The 18,474-nt window shown below is 40.0% G+C and overlaps 2 protein-coding genes across 5 annotated transcripts; one reads left to right on the top strand and one right to left on the bottom strand.

Annotated features, from left to right (window-relative positions):
* Nucleotides 1-174: 174 nt before the first annotated feature.
* On the bottom strand, nt 175-6,989 carry LOC104449647 (transcriptional corepressor SEUSS). Of its 4 annotated transcripts, XM_039316214.1 has the most exons (12): nt 6,629-6,986; nt 5,728-6,173; nt 5,533-5,572; nt 4,766-5,412; nt 4,574-4,693; nt 4,270-4,318; nt 3,869-4,083; nt 3,713-3,781; nt 2,775-2,872; nt 1,919-2,012; nt 1,724-1,793; nt 175-1,582 (listed from the first exon to the last, which is right to left on the bottom strand). In XM_039316214.1, exons 4-12 carry the CDS (start codon nt 5,369-5,371, stop codon nt 684-686), a joined length of 2,220 nt encoding a protein of 739 aa, XP_039172148.1. In that variant the 5' UTR covers nt 5,372-5,412; nt 5,533-5,572; nt 5,728-6,173; nt 6,629-6,986; the 3' UTR covers nt 175-683. The 4 variants fall into 4 exon arrangements, with proteins under 4 accessions (XP_039172148.1, XP_010062179.1, XP_039172147.1 ...); XM_010063877.3 differs by having other exon boundaries at nt 5,533-6,173; nt 6,629-6,989; XM_039316213.1 differs by having other exon boundaries at nt 4,766-5,572.
* A 4,093-nt stretch (nt 6,990-11,082) lies between these two features.
* On the top strand, nt 11,083-15,815 carry LOC104449641 (ER membrane protein complex subunit 6). Its single transcript, XM_010063871.2, has 5 exons — nt 11,083-11,263; nt 12,069-12,193; nt 12,512-12,707; nt 13,748-13,767; nt 15,365-15,815. Exons 2-5 carry the CDS (start codon nt 12,081-12,083, stop codon nt 15,393-15,395), a joined length of 360 nt encoding a protein of 119 aa, XP_010062173.1. The 5' UTR covers nt 11,083-11,263; nt 12,069-12,080; the 3' UTR covers nt 15,396-15,815.
* Nucleotides 15,816-18,474: the final 2,659 nt, after the last annotated feature.

Genomic DNA, 18,474 nt, shown 5'->3' with positions numbered 1-18,474 from the left:
AGTTCCCTGGCCATCCAAATGACATGGTGGGAAGGGCATTATCTTGCGCACAAGAAGTTGGAATTGGAGAAAACCGGGTTTTACTGCAACTTCGAGCCAAAGTAATATAAGAGACGCTGGAGCTTCATGGCAAGAACGTAATCAAGAAAAGTACCAAAATGAAATCACTTCCCAGACCCAGAAAATAAAAGGTTGTACATTGATACTGCTTCAAGGCCCAACAAGTTTATACATTCACAGAGAGAGAGAGAGAGAGAGAGAGAGGAGAGAGGCACCCCGGTGGGGCAGATATGAAGTGAGGTACAGTGAATAGTTTCTCAGTTTGGCTGTGAATCGACGGAAGTACACACTTCCGGGACATCCACCCGAGAGTAACACCTCCCAGAACCGAATTCACCATGTCAAGGGCAGTTAGTCGGACAGTCAGCTGTATTAATTATGTGACGAAGAACCACTCATGTGGAAAAACTGGAGCAATTTTAAGACGTTTGACATTATGAGACTCAAACACTCTATGCTGTATGTTCTACTTTGCTGTTTCTCCGGAATCAGGTAGAAAGCGGAGGAAGCCCCTAAAAACTATCCCACCAGGTATATGATCTCCTAAGGGGCTGATGGCATTCGTGCCATGTCTAGTGACGTTTTCTGCTACCAATAACCCATTCATCGCTTCTCCACAATGTTCAAGGGGATGGTTTCCAATCTAACTGAAGATCGGTAAAGCCATTAGCAGCTCCTAGCCCGTTAAGAAGCTGACTACTCAAGTCCTGTTGATGATTCATGCTTTGTCCCTGGACCATTGGCATCATTCCCACCCGTCCGTTCATAAGTGAACCATTAGCCATCGCGCTCCTGAGGCCACTGACCATTGCAGACTGGCCCTGGCCCATTCCCCCAACCATGGTGCCATACCCAGAACTTCCAAAACCAGGGTTACCGCTGGTGGGACCATTCCCAACAAAGCAGCCGGTACTATTCTGGCCCATATTAGAACAAGTTGGTGAAAGACCGTTGACATTTTTCACATCGTTCCCCATAGAACCGATGCCAGCCATGCCACCTGAACCATTGAGTTGGCCCGATATCATGTTTTGGAGGATCTTCTGGACACAGCTTTTGTTATCATTGGCATCGCCCTCACTGGAAATAGCAGGCGGGGCATTATGGGGACCTTGCATTGGATTGTTGGAGGTGGATGGTGTAGGTGGTTGGAATGGGGATGTGTTCGGTTGTTTTGGAGGAGCTGTAGAGGAGGAACTGGAAGAGGGATTTTGGACCCCACCAGCTCCCCCGTAAGGGCTACCCGCATTAGCCAAAGGACTTAGCTTTCTGTAGTTCATTGAATTCTGGTGTAGGAGGCCAACAATGGTGCTGGAAGAGGAAACCGCGTTTACAGGGTTATTTACACTGACCCCACCACTGTGTGTAGGAATTTGCGTTGCACTGGCCTGGACAGAATTTTGATCTCTGCTTGTGTTCTGACCAGCTGTTTGCCGCTGCTGGTGTTGTTGCTCAGGCTGTAGAGGTACATTGTCACCCTGACATGGCGGACTTGTTCTGCGAGGGAACTTGACCAAGCTTTCTGAGGAGGAAGCAAAATGTCAAAAATGTGTTTTCTGAAAATATCTGGAGGAAGGGGAGATGACTAACGATGCTATTGTTCCCTTTGGCCAGAAAAGTAAGGACACTAACATGATGAAGATATACTTGCATATAAACTTACCCATGGGTCCTGTTCTTGTTTCCCTGCTGTAATCAATTAAATCTTTCATGCTATTAACTACTTCAGATATCTGCAGGAGATCCAGGAAAGACAGAAAAATAAAAAAATGGGTCGCAGATCACAAAGATCTAACAGACAAGGAAAAAAATGTATCACAAAAATTTCTGCATGGATCATGGCGCCAGTAGGCACTACCTGGAGACACCGTACATATCTTTTCGTATATCCTAGATCATTTACTAATGGCACTTCGAGAGCTTTTGCCAATTGCCGAGCAGATGAAAGAAACCTGGAGGATAAATACAAAAATTCATTAGCCATCAGCAAGGCAATCAACCACAATGGACGGATAGAACAGACTAAAAAATGGAATCATGCATCTGAAAACTGTGTCATGCAATGTCTATTGATTTCATTTAAGTAATTCATAAAAGTAGCTTCAACATATCAGATTCATATTATATGAAAGTAAGTCCATAATCATGAACTTCTTCCGAAATGAAGACATGGGGTAATTTCACGGAAAAAAATCCTTCCCTTTATTAGGAGATCCCAATCATCCCAAAGTAAGTCCTCTCCCACTCCAGTGATGCAATTCTTATAACTCACTCCATCCCAATTTCCGTATCACAAAAAACACTAACAAAACAAAGACAATTAGTTATCAAGTTGATGCACATCAGCAGCAAACAGTGCCAGACAGCCATTAATCCAACCAAGTGGGTACCGCATTGTAACACATATAGGGAAATTGCACAGTCCCTTTTTTCTTCAGCATTTTTTAGTATTTGCATCTATCTACACAGGCACACATGGGACTGGGCTTTATATTGCAAAGGAAGCTTCAAATGGAGCGAGCATCCCCCCCCCCCCTCTCTCTCTCTCTCTCTCTCTCTCAGAGAGAAGTGGGAAGGGCCCACATTCACTGAGATCGAAAAGAAATACATAGATTTACAAACCTCCATCGGTCAGAGAAAGGCAAAGAAGTCCATTAATACTACCAATTCAGGAAAGAAAAAGTGCTTCAATCCAATATTAAAAGAAAACTCACATGTTACAATTATTCTGCAACTCTGCTACAGATAAATTAGATGATGCATTTTGGGTAGCTGCCTGGTACTTTTGAGCTGCGGTTCCTAACTGACTAACCTGCATTTGTTGTAAAGATCCTTAAATTAATAGCCAATTAGAGATCAGGAAATGCGCTGAAACCACCCAAATAAGCAGAAGGTTCACCAGATGTCGTACTTCCCACACTGACTAATAAGTCTGTTATGGATAATTGACAAAATATCTCCAGAAGGGCCTTTTCTAATAGACAGCCACTTCCACCACCATCTCATTTAAATGCGTGATAGGTAAATCAGGCAACTATAATAAACAATAACCGATTACAAGGCACCACTTTTGAGACAGGGCTTTTCATTTTCACTGGTGATGAACTTCAAGGGCAGATCAAGATCAACTAGAGAGAATGTGGATTACCACTAAATTGACTATTCATTCAAGAAATTTAACTTTACTCCTCGTTTCATTCGAACAGTCCTTCCTTTTGTCTTGTGACTGTCACTGAACTATCAAACAACTCAGAGATGTAAGAATGATGCTACTTATGTCATCTAAAAGGTCAATTTTCTCTGGGGAGCTCCCCTAATTCATTGGTAAATTATAGATACCAAATAAAGGTACAGAGTGGCCATGATTTGTAGTACTTAGTTATCCTCCTATCAGTCATGAGCTGCCAAAAATAGAAACTAACTACTGACATAAGGTGGTGTCAAATACATCACACCATTCCATGGGGTGGTACATATTGCTAAAATTAAGTCTTATTAATGCCACCTAGCTAGTAACTGTGCAGTTTAGTATCTCAAGGCACCTAGTTATGGCTTTTCTTAAAAGTTCAACTCCATTCTGGCCAAAACATTCTCACAATTAGACATACTGTACAAAGCCCTTGAAAGGATTATGTCTAAATTGCTCGTTCACCTGAGGTATCAGCAATCTTCGAGGAATAAGTTCTTCATGACGCCTTGCACAAAATTCCCAAGAGCATATCTGGCGCAAAAGGCAACACAAGATTGCAATGTTGAATAGTTCATACCCAATAGCCCAAATGCTGAGAAATAATGTACCAATGACCACCTTCAGGTCGGGAGAGAAAACAATTCGAAGTTGACCATCGCGAACAACTCTAAGCTGCTCAAAAACACTTTCTTGGATCGCCTTTGCATAGTCCAAGACAATTTGACCCGATGAGTTTTCCCGCTCCCGCGGCATGTCAACATAGAGTAGTTCTTCCAAAGTACCACTTTCATATTTTATCTTGAAAAGTCTGGGAAGGACCTCAAAGGTTGCTTCTGAAAGCATGAACGAAGCATTTTTCACTAGTGGCATATATTGCACATGACATAAGGAAACAGTAGATGCATGCACTGAAAAACGAAGAAAGCTGTCTTCTAATCTATTTAGATTTCATCAAATAGTCATTCTTCGATCCACAAGAAGCAATAAACAAAGTCAAGGATGTGACAATTTGAACATACCAAATCCTCGGCCTGGCCTGCGATTGCATATTTCACATTGCCAAGCTTCCTGCAAGAACATGTGTTACCAAAACAGTTCATAACATGAGTAACTAAACTAAAGAACTAGATGCAGATCGCAGAGACAGCCAAAAATCTGTGAGATAATGTTAGCAACTATTTGCTATAGGCCTTAGAAGAACCTAATCGTACCGAGCAGGTCTGGGACTGTGATGCACATAACTACATTCTAATTACAAGAGTCACCAGTATATTGATAGGGTAGAGGTCGACATTCTTTTAGTAAAGTAGTCTAAATGCCAACCTGTGGAAAAACTCCAGTTGCTTGCCGACCATTTCCGTACATAGAGACACACCATTTCTTCTTGGCATTGGGAGCAAAGTATTCACTCACAAAATTTCTCCAGAACTCGATATTATTGTCCTAAAAGAAATTAGTAATTGTTGAATCACAATATACATCCATGAAAAACCATTCATAAAGTACAAAGCCTACCTCTGGCCTACGTTGCTGCTGGTAAATGAAGCGCGTCAGCCTACGTGCACATGTCCCAGGTTCATATGCTGGTCTCGCAGGAGATCTCAAGGGCAAGTTCTGCTGCTGATACTGCTGGGGCAATTGAGGCCGTGGCTGGGGGATCGCCTTCATGAGTTGTTGCTGTTGCTGGAGTTGCAAGAGTCTTTGTTGGGTCATGAGATTAATCGGGGCCACACCTTGAGGAGACTGCCTCTGTAAGTGCAAAACTTGCTGCTGCTGCTGCTGCTGCTGAGGTAATAGAGACATGTCTGAGTTCTGTAATTCAAGTTTTACAGGTGCTAGGTTTCTCATGTTTGGAATCTGTTGCGGCTCTAATTTTACAGGTCCAGGATTCCTCAGCAACCGCATTGGATGTTGCGCTACCTGATCACTGCCCATATGCGGCTCCAACTTCACAGGTCCTATGCCAGCCAATCCTCCATGAGGCGACTGGAACTGCTGCTGTGACGGCTGTGATGTGTTGACCTCGTTGAATATCCGTTGCATGGACTGCTGACTTGCTTGCTGGAAATTCTGCTGATCAAAAGATTGAGGCTGGGGTTGGGTCAGGGAGAAATCTGGCATCAGCTGGTTACCCGGTGGGTTCGAAAATTGCTTTCCTGGGACTGGACCAGAGGTACCGGGATTAACAATGTTAGAAGGAACCAATGTTGAAGAAGGGGTGTTGAAACCCATTCCACTGCCTATAGATGACATTGGATCAGACTCTGCTGCTGAATTGATACCTCCATGCAGGCTACTTCCAGAAGCAGCAACAGCTGGATTCTGACCAACATTTCCAAATGACTGGCCAAGCTCAGAGGACGCATTCAACATATTCGCAAGCACATTCAAGCCACCACCAACCTGAGGTCGTGGTGGCACAACATTGGAAAACGTCATTGGAGAAGGCACAGCATTGCCTTGGGCTCCTAACATACCCGAGTTCGATCGCAAAAGCGAAGGTGAGACAGACTGGGCACCACCAATGGGCGTGCTCGACCCCGAAGGTACCATTTTTTGCACCGTCAGTTTATGAAAATGGCCTCTTCACGAAAGTATGAACTACAGAGAACTATCCAAATAACAGTATTAAAAAAATCTCAAATTGCATGAACTCGTTACAGAAGGTTAGTAGAAAAACTAGTGATGCTTAACCCTGGGAAATTTCACCCCCGTATTCAAAGCCATGGGAGTGAGGTTTCTTCTTGTGCACCAACAGAAATGGCCGGGCTTTTTGCCGGAGCATTTGATGTTGAGTACCTCCGAATAAAATCCATAAACCACATACGCACGAGGGCAGGGAACAAGCTTTTCTCTTGAGCATTCTACAAATTCGCTACCTCCAGGCGACAAGAAATCGTCAATTGGCTCTTGCATGGGTTTTCTGCACGAAAATAGATGTTAAGAATCTGAGAATAGCGACAAATCCGAAGTGAATCAGCGAACTCAGCTTGCAGATAAAGAATCTAAGCAAGACCCGTGAAAAACGAAAGCAAACGGAGCATACCCACGAAAGTAGAGACCCGTTCATCATCTGCTCAAGTTCGAATTCCCACCCAAAACCCCAAAAGAAAGCCTCAATCAACACGGTTAAGGACGAGCCTTTTTCGACAAGAAAGAACCAACAGACGAAAAAGAAGCTGAAGAATTCGAAAAGAAACATCTTTGAACAGCCGCCGGTCGATACTTCACGGTGACCAAATCAACGATCCCGATACTTCAAATTAAGTGAAGAGCCTCACTCAAACGCAATTTCAAAACCAACCCAAAAACCATAAAGACCAAAGGAGAAGAAGAAGAAGGAAAGAAAAAGAAATACAGAGACTTGCGAGGACTCACCGGAAGCCGGAATCGAAATTTACAAGCATCAGCCTTCGCCGCTATTTCTGAAACCACTGTTGCCAAATTTACGAAACTTTTCTCTCTATTTCCGTGCTCGCTCACGATAGCTGGGTGGTGGGTTCTCTCTATCTCCCTGCTTCTGTATCAAGAACACTCGCATCTACATGGGAAAACTTTTGCCCCCCCTCTTGCCTTTTCCTTTTCTCCCCCTCTTCGAAACACTGGCAATGTCGATGACCTGTTCCTTCTCAGCTGTGTCGGGTGCTGCGTACAGAGGGGAATTAGAGTGTGTGTTGGTGTGTGTCGTCCTTGCGGACGTCAAAGCCGTATTCGATCGGATTGAATCCTCTTCATTCTCTCTCTCTCTCTCCCTCTCTCAGATGAAGTCAAATGGTATTCTTCTCTCTCACTTTTCCGTTACGTGCTAACGTGTCGATCGCGCATCGCATGTATGCGCATGGCGTCCGAAACCATCATCATCATCATCACCTTCTCCTACAGCCATCACCGTGGTCATCCGAACATGTTCCGATGGCCTTGGCTGGGTAAGGGCCGACGTCTGTTTTTGCTTTTGTTTTCTTTTGCCTTTTTCCCTTTTAAAGGCGACACCAAAAGAGACGCAGAAGATAATGTGATGATGAGCTTCGGACGAAGGTCATCCATGGCTTTGGGTCCCCGACAGACCGACTAAAAATCTAGTGTATGGCCGAGGTATGTGCTCGGTGACGACAGGCTGAGAGATAAGTTTGGAATCCCATTGGCGGCCAGCCCAACTCAATTCTTATGTCATTAGGGTTACATATTAGACAAAACCCAATTCGTAGATCCGTATAATTATATGAATAAGTCGGATTTTAATTGGGGATATCCTCGAATTTGAAACTCGCGTTTCGAGATGGATTGTTGAATTTGGAATCTAATCGAGCTTGAAGAGAGCTTTAATCGGGATCAGGTGTCTTGATGGGTGCGTAAAAATACAATCTACGTTTGTGTCATTTAGTGTTGTCGCAAAAATGTTTTGATGCAATTACAAAATTGCTTTTGTTGAAACTAGAGAAAATATGTCACATTCAAGATTCAGTTGATCGTATTGGATTGTGTTGTGATTGATTCATGTTCTAATGTTGTGTTGAAAATTGTTATAAGGCAAATCGATAGAGAATACTTGATGAACAACCCATGATTAGAAGGAATATTCTCCAATCATAGTTGCCACTTTAACTGCAAAAGAAGAATGCATGATGATCATATTTACATTCCATCAATCAAATAATTCTAGGAGAGTCTTCTTTTTCTTTTTAATCAATTAGGATGGATGAAAACATAACTATTGATCCTTGCAATAAAAAAAAATTATTCAAAAAATCTTAAACCTATTATATAGTATCAATTCAATCCTAAACTTTTTAATTATATCAATTATTTTTAAATCTTTTAACGATTGCCAATTGAGTCATTTTGGCCAATTTTAATTAGAAGTTGTTGATGTGAACACTAGTCAGCCAAAGCCTTTCGTATATTTTATAAGGCAGAAGAGAAATCAGAGATGCTTTCGGCATCCACTTATAGAGAAATAAAATAAGTTTTAGTTCATGAGGTCATTGAAGTTGTCAGCCGTAATAGTCTAACAAAACCAATACTATTCTTGTCTCCATGGGTAAGTAACTTCCCCTATATATCTTACAACCTAAGGACCGGTGCTTACATATGCAGAAAATGCTGGCTAAGGACTCTCTCTCAGCCTATTCCAGGTGATAATAAGAAGTGATCAGAATTCGAACACGCCATGTTTTACTGGGAAAACCTTCATTAAGTTTGAAAGAAGTGTTTGATCAATACAAATCCCTGTATCCATCGAAAGAATAAAATCGATGGGTGAAGGGGATCTCACAAATTGGATTCGAACCAATCAAGCTACTTGCCCTTTAGTAGATTGCGACTTAGACCATTATTGCATTATTAAAAAAATCTAATTTTTTTCTTTCGTCTTTCATTTTATTTTCCTTTCCTTTCCTTTCATTTTCATTTTTCCTTTTTTCCTATTTCCTTTCATCAGTCAAGGCCGCAGCAATGGCCAGTAAAGACCAGTGGAGGTCGTCAGCCACAAGCAAAGGTGTTATTAAGGGCCGGGATGTCCCTGCCTACCCTCACCAACTACTAAGCAAGGGTTAAGACGCTTTGCTGCAACCTATGAGGGTGTCACCTAAGCCCTTGCTCACGTGGGTCGTTGGGTCTCAACCCCACACCATTTTTTATTGTAGAACGGAAAAAGAAAAGAAAAGAAAAAGAAAATAACATAGGATTTTTTTTAATAAAAATAGTAAAAAATTGTCAATGTCAATACTATCTGTCTTGCCATATAGCGTAGGATGATCAGGATTAATATTAGTAATTTCTTATCAAAATTGGTCAAAATGACTAAAGTGACAATTAATAAAAAAAATTAGGACTATATAGGCAAATTTTCTCAAAAAGTTTATAATTAAATTGATTTATTGAAAGGTTTATAATTAAATTGGTTTCATTAAAATGTTTAGGTTGGCCTATAATATGTTGATGATTTTTTGAATAATCATCCCCTTACAAAAGGTGCCCAATCCCTAAATTAAAGACGATTACATTTGAACCTTGGAATTTTCTCGATCAATTCCATTTAAAGGCAAAATGTATTCTTCAGACGAACTAAGGTGTGTGTGGGAGAGTTTGGAAAAAATGTAAAGCCACTTATAATAGCATTAGGACGATTGACTATTGTCATTTTTTTCAAAGCAACTTTGAAGTAGAAAGAAAGGAAGAGAAAAAGAAGAAGAGAGAGGGCATGCAACTAGGCGAGCATCGGCAGAGAGGGCAGGAATAATAGGCAAAGCTTTGAAGGTGATCAATGGCAAGCATCGCCGACGCGATCAAATTTCATGTCGATCAAAGCTTTCGCACCACATCTCCGCCGATCGGCCCTCGGCGGATCGACCCTCGTTGCACCAGGCCTCGTGCGCCCTCGGCAACTTGGTTGGTCGCAGTGATGTTGCCAAGCAGACTCAAGGCCATTGTCATGAGGCCGCGCACAACCATCTGAGTTTGCAAGGGGCAATTGGGGATAAAAGCGGATTTTTAAGAAGTTTAAAGGGCAAGAAAGACAACTGAAAAGAATTCGATAACCCTTGGAGAGGCTTTCCGAAAATGTTGTAAAGCCAAAGCAAAGGGGGACCAACCTTAGGTTTTGGGGTTCGATAATACTAGCTTCAAAAATTTCTTAACAAATGCCCTTTCTTTTATTTAAGGGACTTTTAAAGGCTCAAGTCCCTTCTCAAAGTCCAACCAAATGCAACCTTAGAACTCTATCTTAATGAAAAATGAGAAAAATTCTAAGTAAGAGTCTGAAATACCTCCGTTTATTTAAATAATGGCATAGAGTTAACATTATATTATATATGGGCATAAAATAGTCATGTCAGTCTTAAACAAATGCTTTAAGTGGCTATAGAAGTTTCATATAAGAGTTTGACCTCACCGATTATTGACCAATTAAATATTTCCATCGGTCAAGGGTATTTTTGATAAAGACAATTTTAATTTTATATTATTTTGTCTTTATTCCTTCTTTTTTTCTTTTTGGCGAGTGCTGGTGGCTTTTGAGGGAGGCCTTGTCAAGGCGAGGCCATCCCTTGCCTATGGCTAATAAGGGCAGCCTCATCTAGGGTGAGGGTCACCTTGCCTAGGCAAGGTCGTTCCTTGCTTGCGATCAAGAGGGTTCCCCTTGCCTAGTCAGTTCCAAGTATTACTAGTGGTTGGTCCTAGCTCCTAAGGAAGAAGAATGAGAAAACTAGAAAAAAGAGGAAAAAAAGGAAAAAAAGAAAGGAAAAAATTCAAACATGGTAAAGAACGAAAATGCTCTTGACCAACTGAAAAATCAGGCATTTCTTTAAAATTGACATAGTTGTTTTAGTCTTTTACTTAGAATTTTCCCTAAACAAGGAACAAAATAGTAATCGCAAGTAGTTCATATACATGTTATTAGAATCCAGATGCTTACAAAATAAAAATAACAGAATTCTTATTTTGTCCACCATCTATCAATATTAAAAAAAAATCCCTATGCTTTTGTCGAGATAAGTAATATATGTGTTTAAAATTAGTTTTGTCACCAAATAATTTTATATGCCAATCATAAGAAAATTCATTAAAGGTCAATGCATAATTTACTCTTTTGTTCTAAATGTAATAAAAATTAATTTAATTTATTTTGTGAAAATTGAATGATTTGTAAAATATTTTCTAAACAACAATTGCTTGTATCACCTATAAAAGTGAATTAATGTAAAATATTTTCATCGTTAAAGGAGATAATTAGATATAAATTGAAATTGATGATGAAATTTTTTTCACTGTATAATTATTTAATCGATATACATAATTATTTTTAAAAAAATAGTTTCTAAATCATACGGCCGGAGATGAAAGTAAAATAATTCATTCACATCTCTTCTTGCCTCCGCGTTACTGTCTCTCTCGTCTGCTCTCCTCGCTCTCAACCCAGCTCCGCCGCCGCCGTTCCTTTGCAGCTCGCCGACTCGGAGTCGCCGCCGATCTCCGCCGTCTCCGCGCCCAGCTCGCCGATTCGCCGTCGAAATCAAGGCGAGTCTCGTTCCCCCCCTTTCCCCTCCTCTCTGTTGTGTGCTCGTCAGATCGCGCGTAAATGTAGCGTGCAATCGCACGAGGAGTAGATAGGATTCTGTGCTTTCGGCCTCGATTTGTGGAATTTGTAGGATCCCTGCGATCCTCGGAGACCTCAGAACGATCCTGCAGTGCGATCTCGATCTCGACGACCTCGCCTGCGATCGAAAGGACCCGTTCGATGCCGGCCGGTTCCCGGGTCGAACCGGATCGGATGCTCACCCGTTGGTCGTCGTGTGCTTCGCTTCGGGCTTGACTGAATTTTCCAAAATATCCGTCTTGCTATTGCTTTAGGGCAAACTGATAATGTTGTGAAGTTTTGGGCTGCATTAGTTCGATAGGAGAAACTTAAGGGGCTCGATGTGCTTTCCGGTGCTTATAATTTGTCATTGGAGGCTATACAGCTCCTGCATACTTCTACTCGGCTGTGTTGGGATCAACGTAGATTGACCAAGGTTCAATCTTGAGTCCAATTTTTACTTCAGCCCATATTATATGCCGTATCATTTGCATAGGACAGGGTAATCCAGATTTGTTGAACACAACTGCTACTTGGCAAGTTAGCATTGCTAAAATCCCTCTTGGAGATAGAAGCACTCTTCTTTCAACTGGGTTCGTTGGCAAATCGATTTGTCATAGGTCAATAAAGACCCTTCTAAATGCTGTAGTGTAGCAGAAATAATTAGGCCAGACTACTCATGTAAATGGGTTTGTGAGTGGTCCACTCTACTGTTCCATCCTCTGAGAGCTTAATTGCTGGATGCAGATTCCTAGGGATATGGCAGTACACGATGAATCAGAGACGTCTGGAAGAAAAGAAAGCGAGGAGATTGATGTCCCAATCTTCAGCGCCGAGAATATGCAAAGCAACATGAAAGTCATATATTACAGGTCTGTTTAGAAGCATTTCGTGAACTCTTTTACCTTGCTTTATTGCAGTATAGTTTAAGCTTAAACAGAATTGGGACTAATTGAGGATGCTCATAGATTCCCAGACTGCATCTTGATTTATTGATACGCGTGCTTACTTTTTTGGATGTTCTTATGGATCAACTTTCAGAAGTTTGTATGCTAGGAGATATTCAGTATTAGAAGGCACATGTAAAGTGCCTTTTTTTTCTAACAGACAGCCTTTAAGTTGTCTTGAAATGTTTTGTTGTTCAGCTCCGGTTTGAAACCCAAAGCCTCTTTTTTCTCTCCCATGTGCAGCCGAACGTTTATGTCCATTATTGGTGGTGTCATTGCCGGGATTCTAGGATTCACAGGCTTAACTGGGTTCGTAATTTACTTTCTTGTCATGGCCATCACCTCAATTGGCCTTATTGCGAAGACTGGATTTTCCATCCACTCGTACTTTACTGGCTGGAGTCAGATCATACTTGATGGTTTCCTGGGTGGGCTTATGGTATGCCTTCTATTTTGGTCAATCTATCTTCTATTTTATCTTTTATGTAAGTTAAAAGTTCTGCTTTGATCTTTCTCAAAAGAATTAAAATGATTTACCCTAGACCTGGCGTAGTAACATATACAAAGTCTAGATTTTCACAATATTCATTCTTAATCCCTTAATGTTGGATTTGGATAATGTCAGATTCATGGCTTTGTAAGTAAGTCTATATGAGGAGAGTTTGTGTGCCATTTAATGGAACCTCATGTTTTTTTATGGTAACTTGCTTCATTCTCCATAAAATTTTACTTTTGTCACTTGATAGATTCTTTTTCCCCAATAATGGAATAGTGGAAACATCTTGATGACCTATATTGACACTAAAGTTCATTCTCAAGTTATTGACGAGTTCTTGCTCCAGCTAAAGAGATCCCCTGATTTATTAGTGAGAAAGGGATAGTTAGCTTTTCTTTAATGTAAACAAGATAGACAATGCTAAAATCTGGTCAAGGGATGGGGAGGGTAATTTTTGGCAAAGTTCAATTTAAATTTAGTTAGACTTCGTTATTAGTGCGTGCATAAAAATGCTGACTGTAGAGGAAAAAATTGACAAAATAATAAAGATTTTGCAGACTAGTGCCCCCATTTGTTAAACACCTAATTAAGGAAGGTTTGTCATTTTCAATGCATTGTCTGTCTTGTGTTATGTGTAACGAGTGCATTTAAAATGCAAATGTAATGGGTATGGTCACCTTAATAATAATCCAATCAGCAATGCATAAAATTATAGAGATATCAACTGAGACGAATAAAAAAGAAAAAGAAAAATAATAAATCAGTCATAAGCATAGTATAGTAGAGATATTCTTCAAATTGACTGTTCAATCAAATTAAAGATAGTGAGATATAACACTTAAAATTAATATGTTAGGCAGCTTATGCCAGACAAGTATCAGAATGAAGAATGGAATATTCAGTGTTACATCTTATTGTTCTCAGAGTAGCATGGTATCATGGTTTCACTAACATTATCTATATGAATGTCTTCTGTTTTGCAGTCGTTCGTGCTGTTTTGGACGTATCCTTTATGATAAAATCCGTGTTTAATTATGGCTGAGGAGTTATTGCATATATTAGGATGATCTCGAGTAGCTTATGGATCATGGATGAATGACAATATCATGGTCTTGTCAGTACTTTTCTCGTACACATAATTCTCTGAGTCACGAGTTATGCCATTAGGCATTATGCATGATATTAGGCACCTAAGAATAAAATATTTATTCCCAATGGGGCATTTGGTGAGATAAGATGCCAAAAAAAAATAAAAAATACAGATATTGGGATGAGGATGGTAGAAGTCCTAAAGCTTTTGTGATTAGTCACTTTAGTCCTAAAACTTTTTTTTAGTTGGGTCCTAAAACTTGTTCCAGTTTGTCACTTGATCTGTTCCTAGCGTTAGTTTAAGTGGGCGGAAAGTCTACATGGGATTTTTGTTATCAAATTTTCCTTATTACGTAGACACGTGGTGCTAATATGACACCATGTGGATGCTACATCAGAAAAAAGTAAATTAAAGAAAAATATGTAAGAAGACAGAGGGAGAGAGAAGTGTCAGGAAGGGAGGGGGTGGGGGTTTGGTGGCTGCACGGGGGTGGCACCACATCCCCTTCATCTCGATCAGGGCCAGCAGGTTCTCTCAATGTGAGAGCAGCCTGCTCCATGGTCATGAGCAGGGGCGAGGGGGCTGCTTGGTACTCAACTCTTGGTCTTTGACCCTCTTGGTCACTACAAATGGCCCCAATCAATTCAATGGGGGTTGTGCTGGGAGGGTTGTGGACCTCGTTTCTGCTATGCAGCTCCACCGTGTTGTGCTCATTCTTTTTTTTTATTTTTATTAAATTGTTTAAGTTTCAGATATGTTTTTTTTCTAATATTGTTTTTAATTGTTCAATTTTTTCTGATGTGCTTTTGGTGAAACAATGTCATTTTGTGCTCGAAGAAGCTTCATCACGTCAACAGTCACTGGGATTGAAAAATTATAAAAATTACCCCGTGTGATACTCCACCCAAAAAAAAAAAAAACTGATGGATGAATCGGAAGTGCTGAAAGTGCATGTCATAAAAATTTTTTAAGTTATTAAATGGACCAAAAAGAATTTTAGGAACAAAGTGATGGATCAGAACTGATTTTAGGACTTACACTGTCATTATCCCAAAATTACGCCATTGTTTCTGCTATTTCATAACCATCTGTAAGGCAGGAAATTGGGGGCCAGTGATCAAAATGGACTAGGATAGCCAGAGTAACTGATAACAAAACTTCTATAATCTCTATGTTTTCCCCTCCTATATCCAACCCCCAGCCCTGTGCACCTTTTTTCATGTGTGTCCTAGTTATTTGACTTGTTTAAGTTGATTCTTTCTTGATTTGTTTTTCTGTTTTCTTAAACCATCATGTCTATTGCTATATATCTATTCCGATTGTCTCATTCTGACCCTGCATGGTTTTCATGACAATATATGCAATGGATAAACCAACACCATTGCGTTGCCAAATGCTTGCTAGTGTGACTGTATTGGACTATGAAGCATCTGAGCGTTTTCTTTCAAATGTATTGTGTTGTTATTGATACAAGTGGATTTACCTCCGTGTTACTCCTTGACGGAACAAGATTTGCTTATGACATTGTCCATATATTCTGAGGGAGTGAAGGCCAAGAAGCTGCGCTCCACCCTGCACGGTCTCCTGTGGTTTGAGGTTCTGGAACAAATCTGACAGATTGCTTTGATACTGCAATAAATCCATCTTTGTTCCTCCTTTTTAGTTATGTAATTTTCCTCTTAATCAGAGGGAGCTTCTGTAGTTATGTTAGAACATGGTTTTTTGAACTACGAAACTGAAGTGATGAGAAAGGAAGTTAGGCAGAACGCGAGTTTCTTCCCTCGGTCATGTGCTTTCGCTTGATTGTGCTCTGACGGATTAGACATCGCATATCATTGCTGGTTTGTTTTGGTTAGACTATGGATTTGTTTCATGCTACTTTTCGGACTACTTCAGTCGGTTGTTACGGTGCAGTCCTCTGCTTTTTACAGATTGCATCATGAAGGAGATTGCTTTGTTTCCATAATGTACTCTTTAGCACTGCAAATCCATAAGGGTAATGATCTGGGTGCAGGCAACTTCCTTAGCTCCACTATTTTGTCAATATGGAGCACTTCATTTTGCTGCCGAAAATTGATAAAGCTTCTGGGTCTGAAATCACGAAATTTGGTGTCCATGTATACCAAAAGTTGCTCGAAATTTAATCTTTTTCGGACATTTTTTTCCGTCGCAGTCATTCTGATAAATCAATTTAATCACATTTACTGAAGCTGAACATCACATAAATGCATTGAGAACCCTGTCTTGTATATCGTCTCTTAATAATTCACGTGAGTTTTAGATAAATCATAATAAAATTCCATTTATTTTAAAAAATGAATATTTTGTAAAATAATCTTTCTTTTGATTTTTTATATCGTTCGAAATAATTACTTAATAATTTGGTAATAATTTATGTTTTCACGGAATAAAACATTTTTCATCAATTCGTATCTAATAAACGATTAATTTTAAAAAGATATTCTTTTCAAATCGTTTATTATACGCCAAACCCAAGCAAGGCGTTTGCCCTTTTTTTCCTCTCCCTTGATGCGTCGCCACGTGGCTTAGAAATGCGTGCTGTCACTCATCGATGCGCAGAATGCATAGAGAGCAGAGATAACTAAGCCAGCGTATCCTGCGTCACACGATGCGTCACATCACGCCGACATCCACCCATCCATACATACATACATGCGCCGCGCCACATCACATCCTGGCATGTCATGGCATGGCATGGCATGGAATCCCCGTTTGTTGGCTTTGACGGAGATGGAGGAAGCGCCGTTAGGCGTTATGGAGAAGACGAGGAGGGGGGGCGAGACCCGGAGAGGCGGCACGGGAAACTTTTTCCACGTCATACCCAAAACCCATTTATCAAATGATTAATCCCCCTCCTCCTTTTTTTTTAAAAAAAAAATTCGAGACAAGTAATTCAATATAATTAAGTTATAAAACTTTTAAAAATACAATCTATTATCATAAAATACAATCGAAAATCGTAAAATTTTTAAAAAGTACAATCAAATTCTAAAATTTATTATAAAAGTATAATCAAGTCTTTAATATAAGCACTTCATTGGATTAATTTGATAAATTTTGAGATTTGATTGTATTTTAAAAAAGTTTTGAGATTTAGTTACATTTTTATTATAAATTTTATGACTTAATTGTATTTTTGAAAGTTTTAGAATTAAATTACACTTTTGTGATTAGTTTAGGACTTTTCATGTACTTATCTTCGGAAAAAAATATTAATTTATTAAATGACGCAAGAGATTATTATCATTAAATGTGAAATCTGATCGATTAATTGACAAAATTCCCGATCAAATATAATGATTTTCTCATATGTCTTGTAAAATATGGAATTTATTAATTTATTTATATCAATCCAGCTGGACAGCCATGACCAGACCAGACCTCTTGCGTCCTTGCGTGCTCTTCTTTTCTATGGAAGATTCTGAAAAGCTCTCTCCCACTCTCTCTCTCTAGGTACCTATGTGATCATGCCCGACGCGCTCGAGCTGCGATCCTCTGCCTCGCGCGTACCTTAGAGGAATCGCGATCTCGCTTGTGAGCCGCCCGCTTGGCCGCCGGTTTCCGTTCGATGGATGAATCGGAGGGCTGAGGAAGGACAAAACTGTTGGCGCCCGCCGAATGAGGTCCCCACGAAGTGAAGGGGGAGGGGACGATGGATCAGGGTTTCATTTCATTTTCAGATTCCTTTTTTGTTTTTCCTTTCCTTTTTCTATCCCCTCTTTATTATGTGACACCAAAAATCTCAAATTTTTTTTTTTGTAACACCCAAATCCCAAACTTTTCTTAATGGCACCAAATTTTTAGGATACATATGTCATATGAATATAAATCTTGGGTTTTTGATGTTCTAAAACGAAAGTTTAACATTATTGATATTATACAAGTATAAGTTTGGGTTTTTTGGTGTTACATAAAAAAGTTTGGGTTAACGTGTCACATGAGCACAATTTTAGAGGTTTTGATGTTACAAAAAAGTTTTCATAGTTGGTAAATTTTGGGGTTCTTTGTGACTTTTTTCCTATTATAAATAATATTTTTATGAAACTTGCGATAATTATTTTCGTGGCGACTAAACTTTGCGGGAAAATTTCAAAAAAGAGCTCCAAATATTTTCATTTTATCAAATAAGGATTCGAAGTGAATATTGTTTCAAATAAGAGTATGAAGTACTATCACTTTCTCAAATAAGGATATTAAATGGATCTTATTTTAAATAAGGAATCGTGATATTGTTTGTTTCAAATAACGATCTAACTGATAATTAAGGACATTTTTATCATTTTTCTTTTTTTTCTTTCCTTTTTTCTAGTTTTTCTTCCTTCTTTATCATGGTTGTTCGGGCATCAGCGATGCTTGTACAAGGCTAGGGCAACAATCACCCTTGCTCAATCCAGTAAGGGTCACCCTCACTCAATTGGTGAGGCAACCGTTGCCTAAGGGGAGGCCGCCCCTTGCGGCCGTCAATGAGGCGATCCCAGGTGAGGGTCTGCAAGTCCTTGCCTAGGACCAACAATGGCTCGATGGCCCTCACTGGCTGCAAGCAAGGCCACCTTCCCCAGATTTGGCGAGGGTTAGCTTGCAAGCCCTTGCCCATGGCCA

This window comes from Eucalyptus grandis, chromosome 6 (assembly GCF_016545825.1).
Source record: "Eucalyptus grandis isolate ANBG69807.140 chromosome 6, ASM1654582v1, whole genome shotgun sequence".
NCBI classification, from domain to species: Eukaryota; Viridiplantae; Streptophyta; class Magnoliopsida; order Myrtales; family Myrtaceae; genus Eucalyptus; species Eucalyptus grandis.
The sequence above is the reverse complement of the archived record's forward strand: the minus strand, read 5'-3'. Positions and strand labels throughout refer to the sequence as shown.

Coding starts and splice junctions, on each gene's coding strand:
- LOC104449647 (XM_010063876.3), bottom strand. CDS start 5,803: ATGGTACCTTCGGGGTCGAGCACGCCCATTGGTGGTGCCCAGTCTGTC. Junction 3,782..3,868: donor TTTTCTCTCCCGACCTGAAG/GTGGTCATTGGT, acceptor CTTTTGCGCCAG/ATATGCTCTTGGGAATTTTG. Junction 2,013..2,774: donor TTGCAGAATAATTGTAACAT/GTGAGTTTTCTT, acceptor TTTATCCTCCAG/GTTTCTTTCATCTGCTCGGC.
- LOC104449641 (XM_010063871.2), top strand. CDS start 12,081: ATGGCAGTACACGATGAATCAGAGACGTCTGGAAGAAAAGAAAGCGAG. Junction 12,194..12,511: donor ATGAAAGTCATATATTACAG/GTCTGTTTAGAA, acceptor TCCCATGTGCAG/CCGAACGTTTATGTCCATTA. Junction 13,768..15,364: donor TCGTTCGTGCTGTTTTGGAC/GTATCCTTTATG, acceptor TGACGGAACAAG/ATTTGCTTATGACATTGTCC.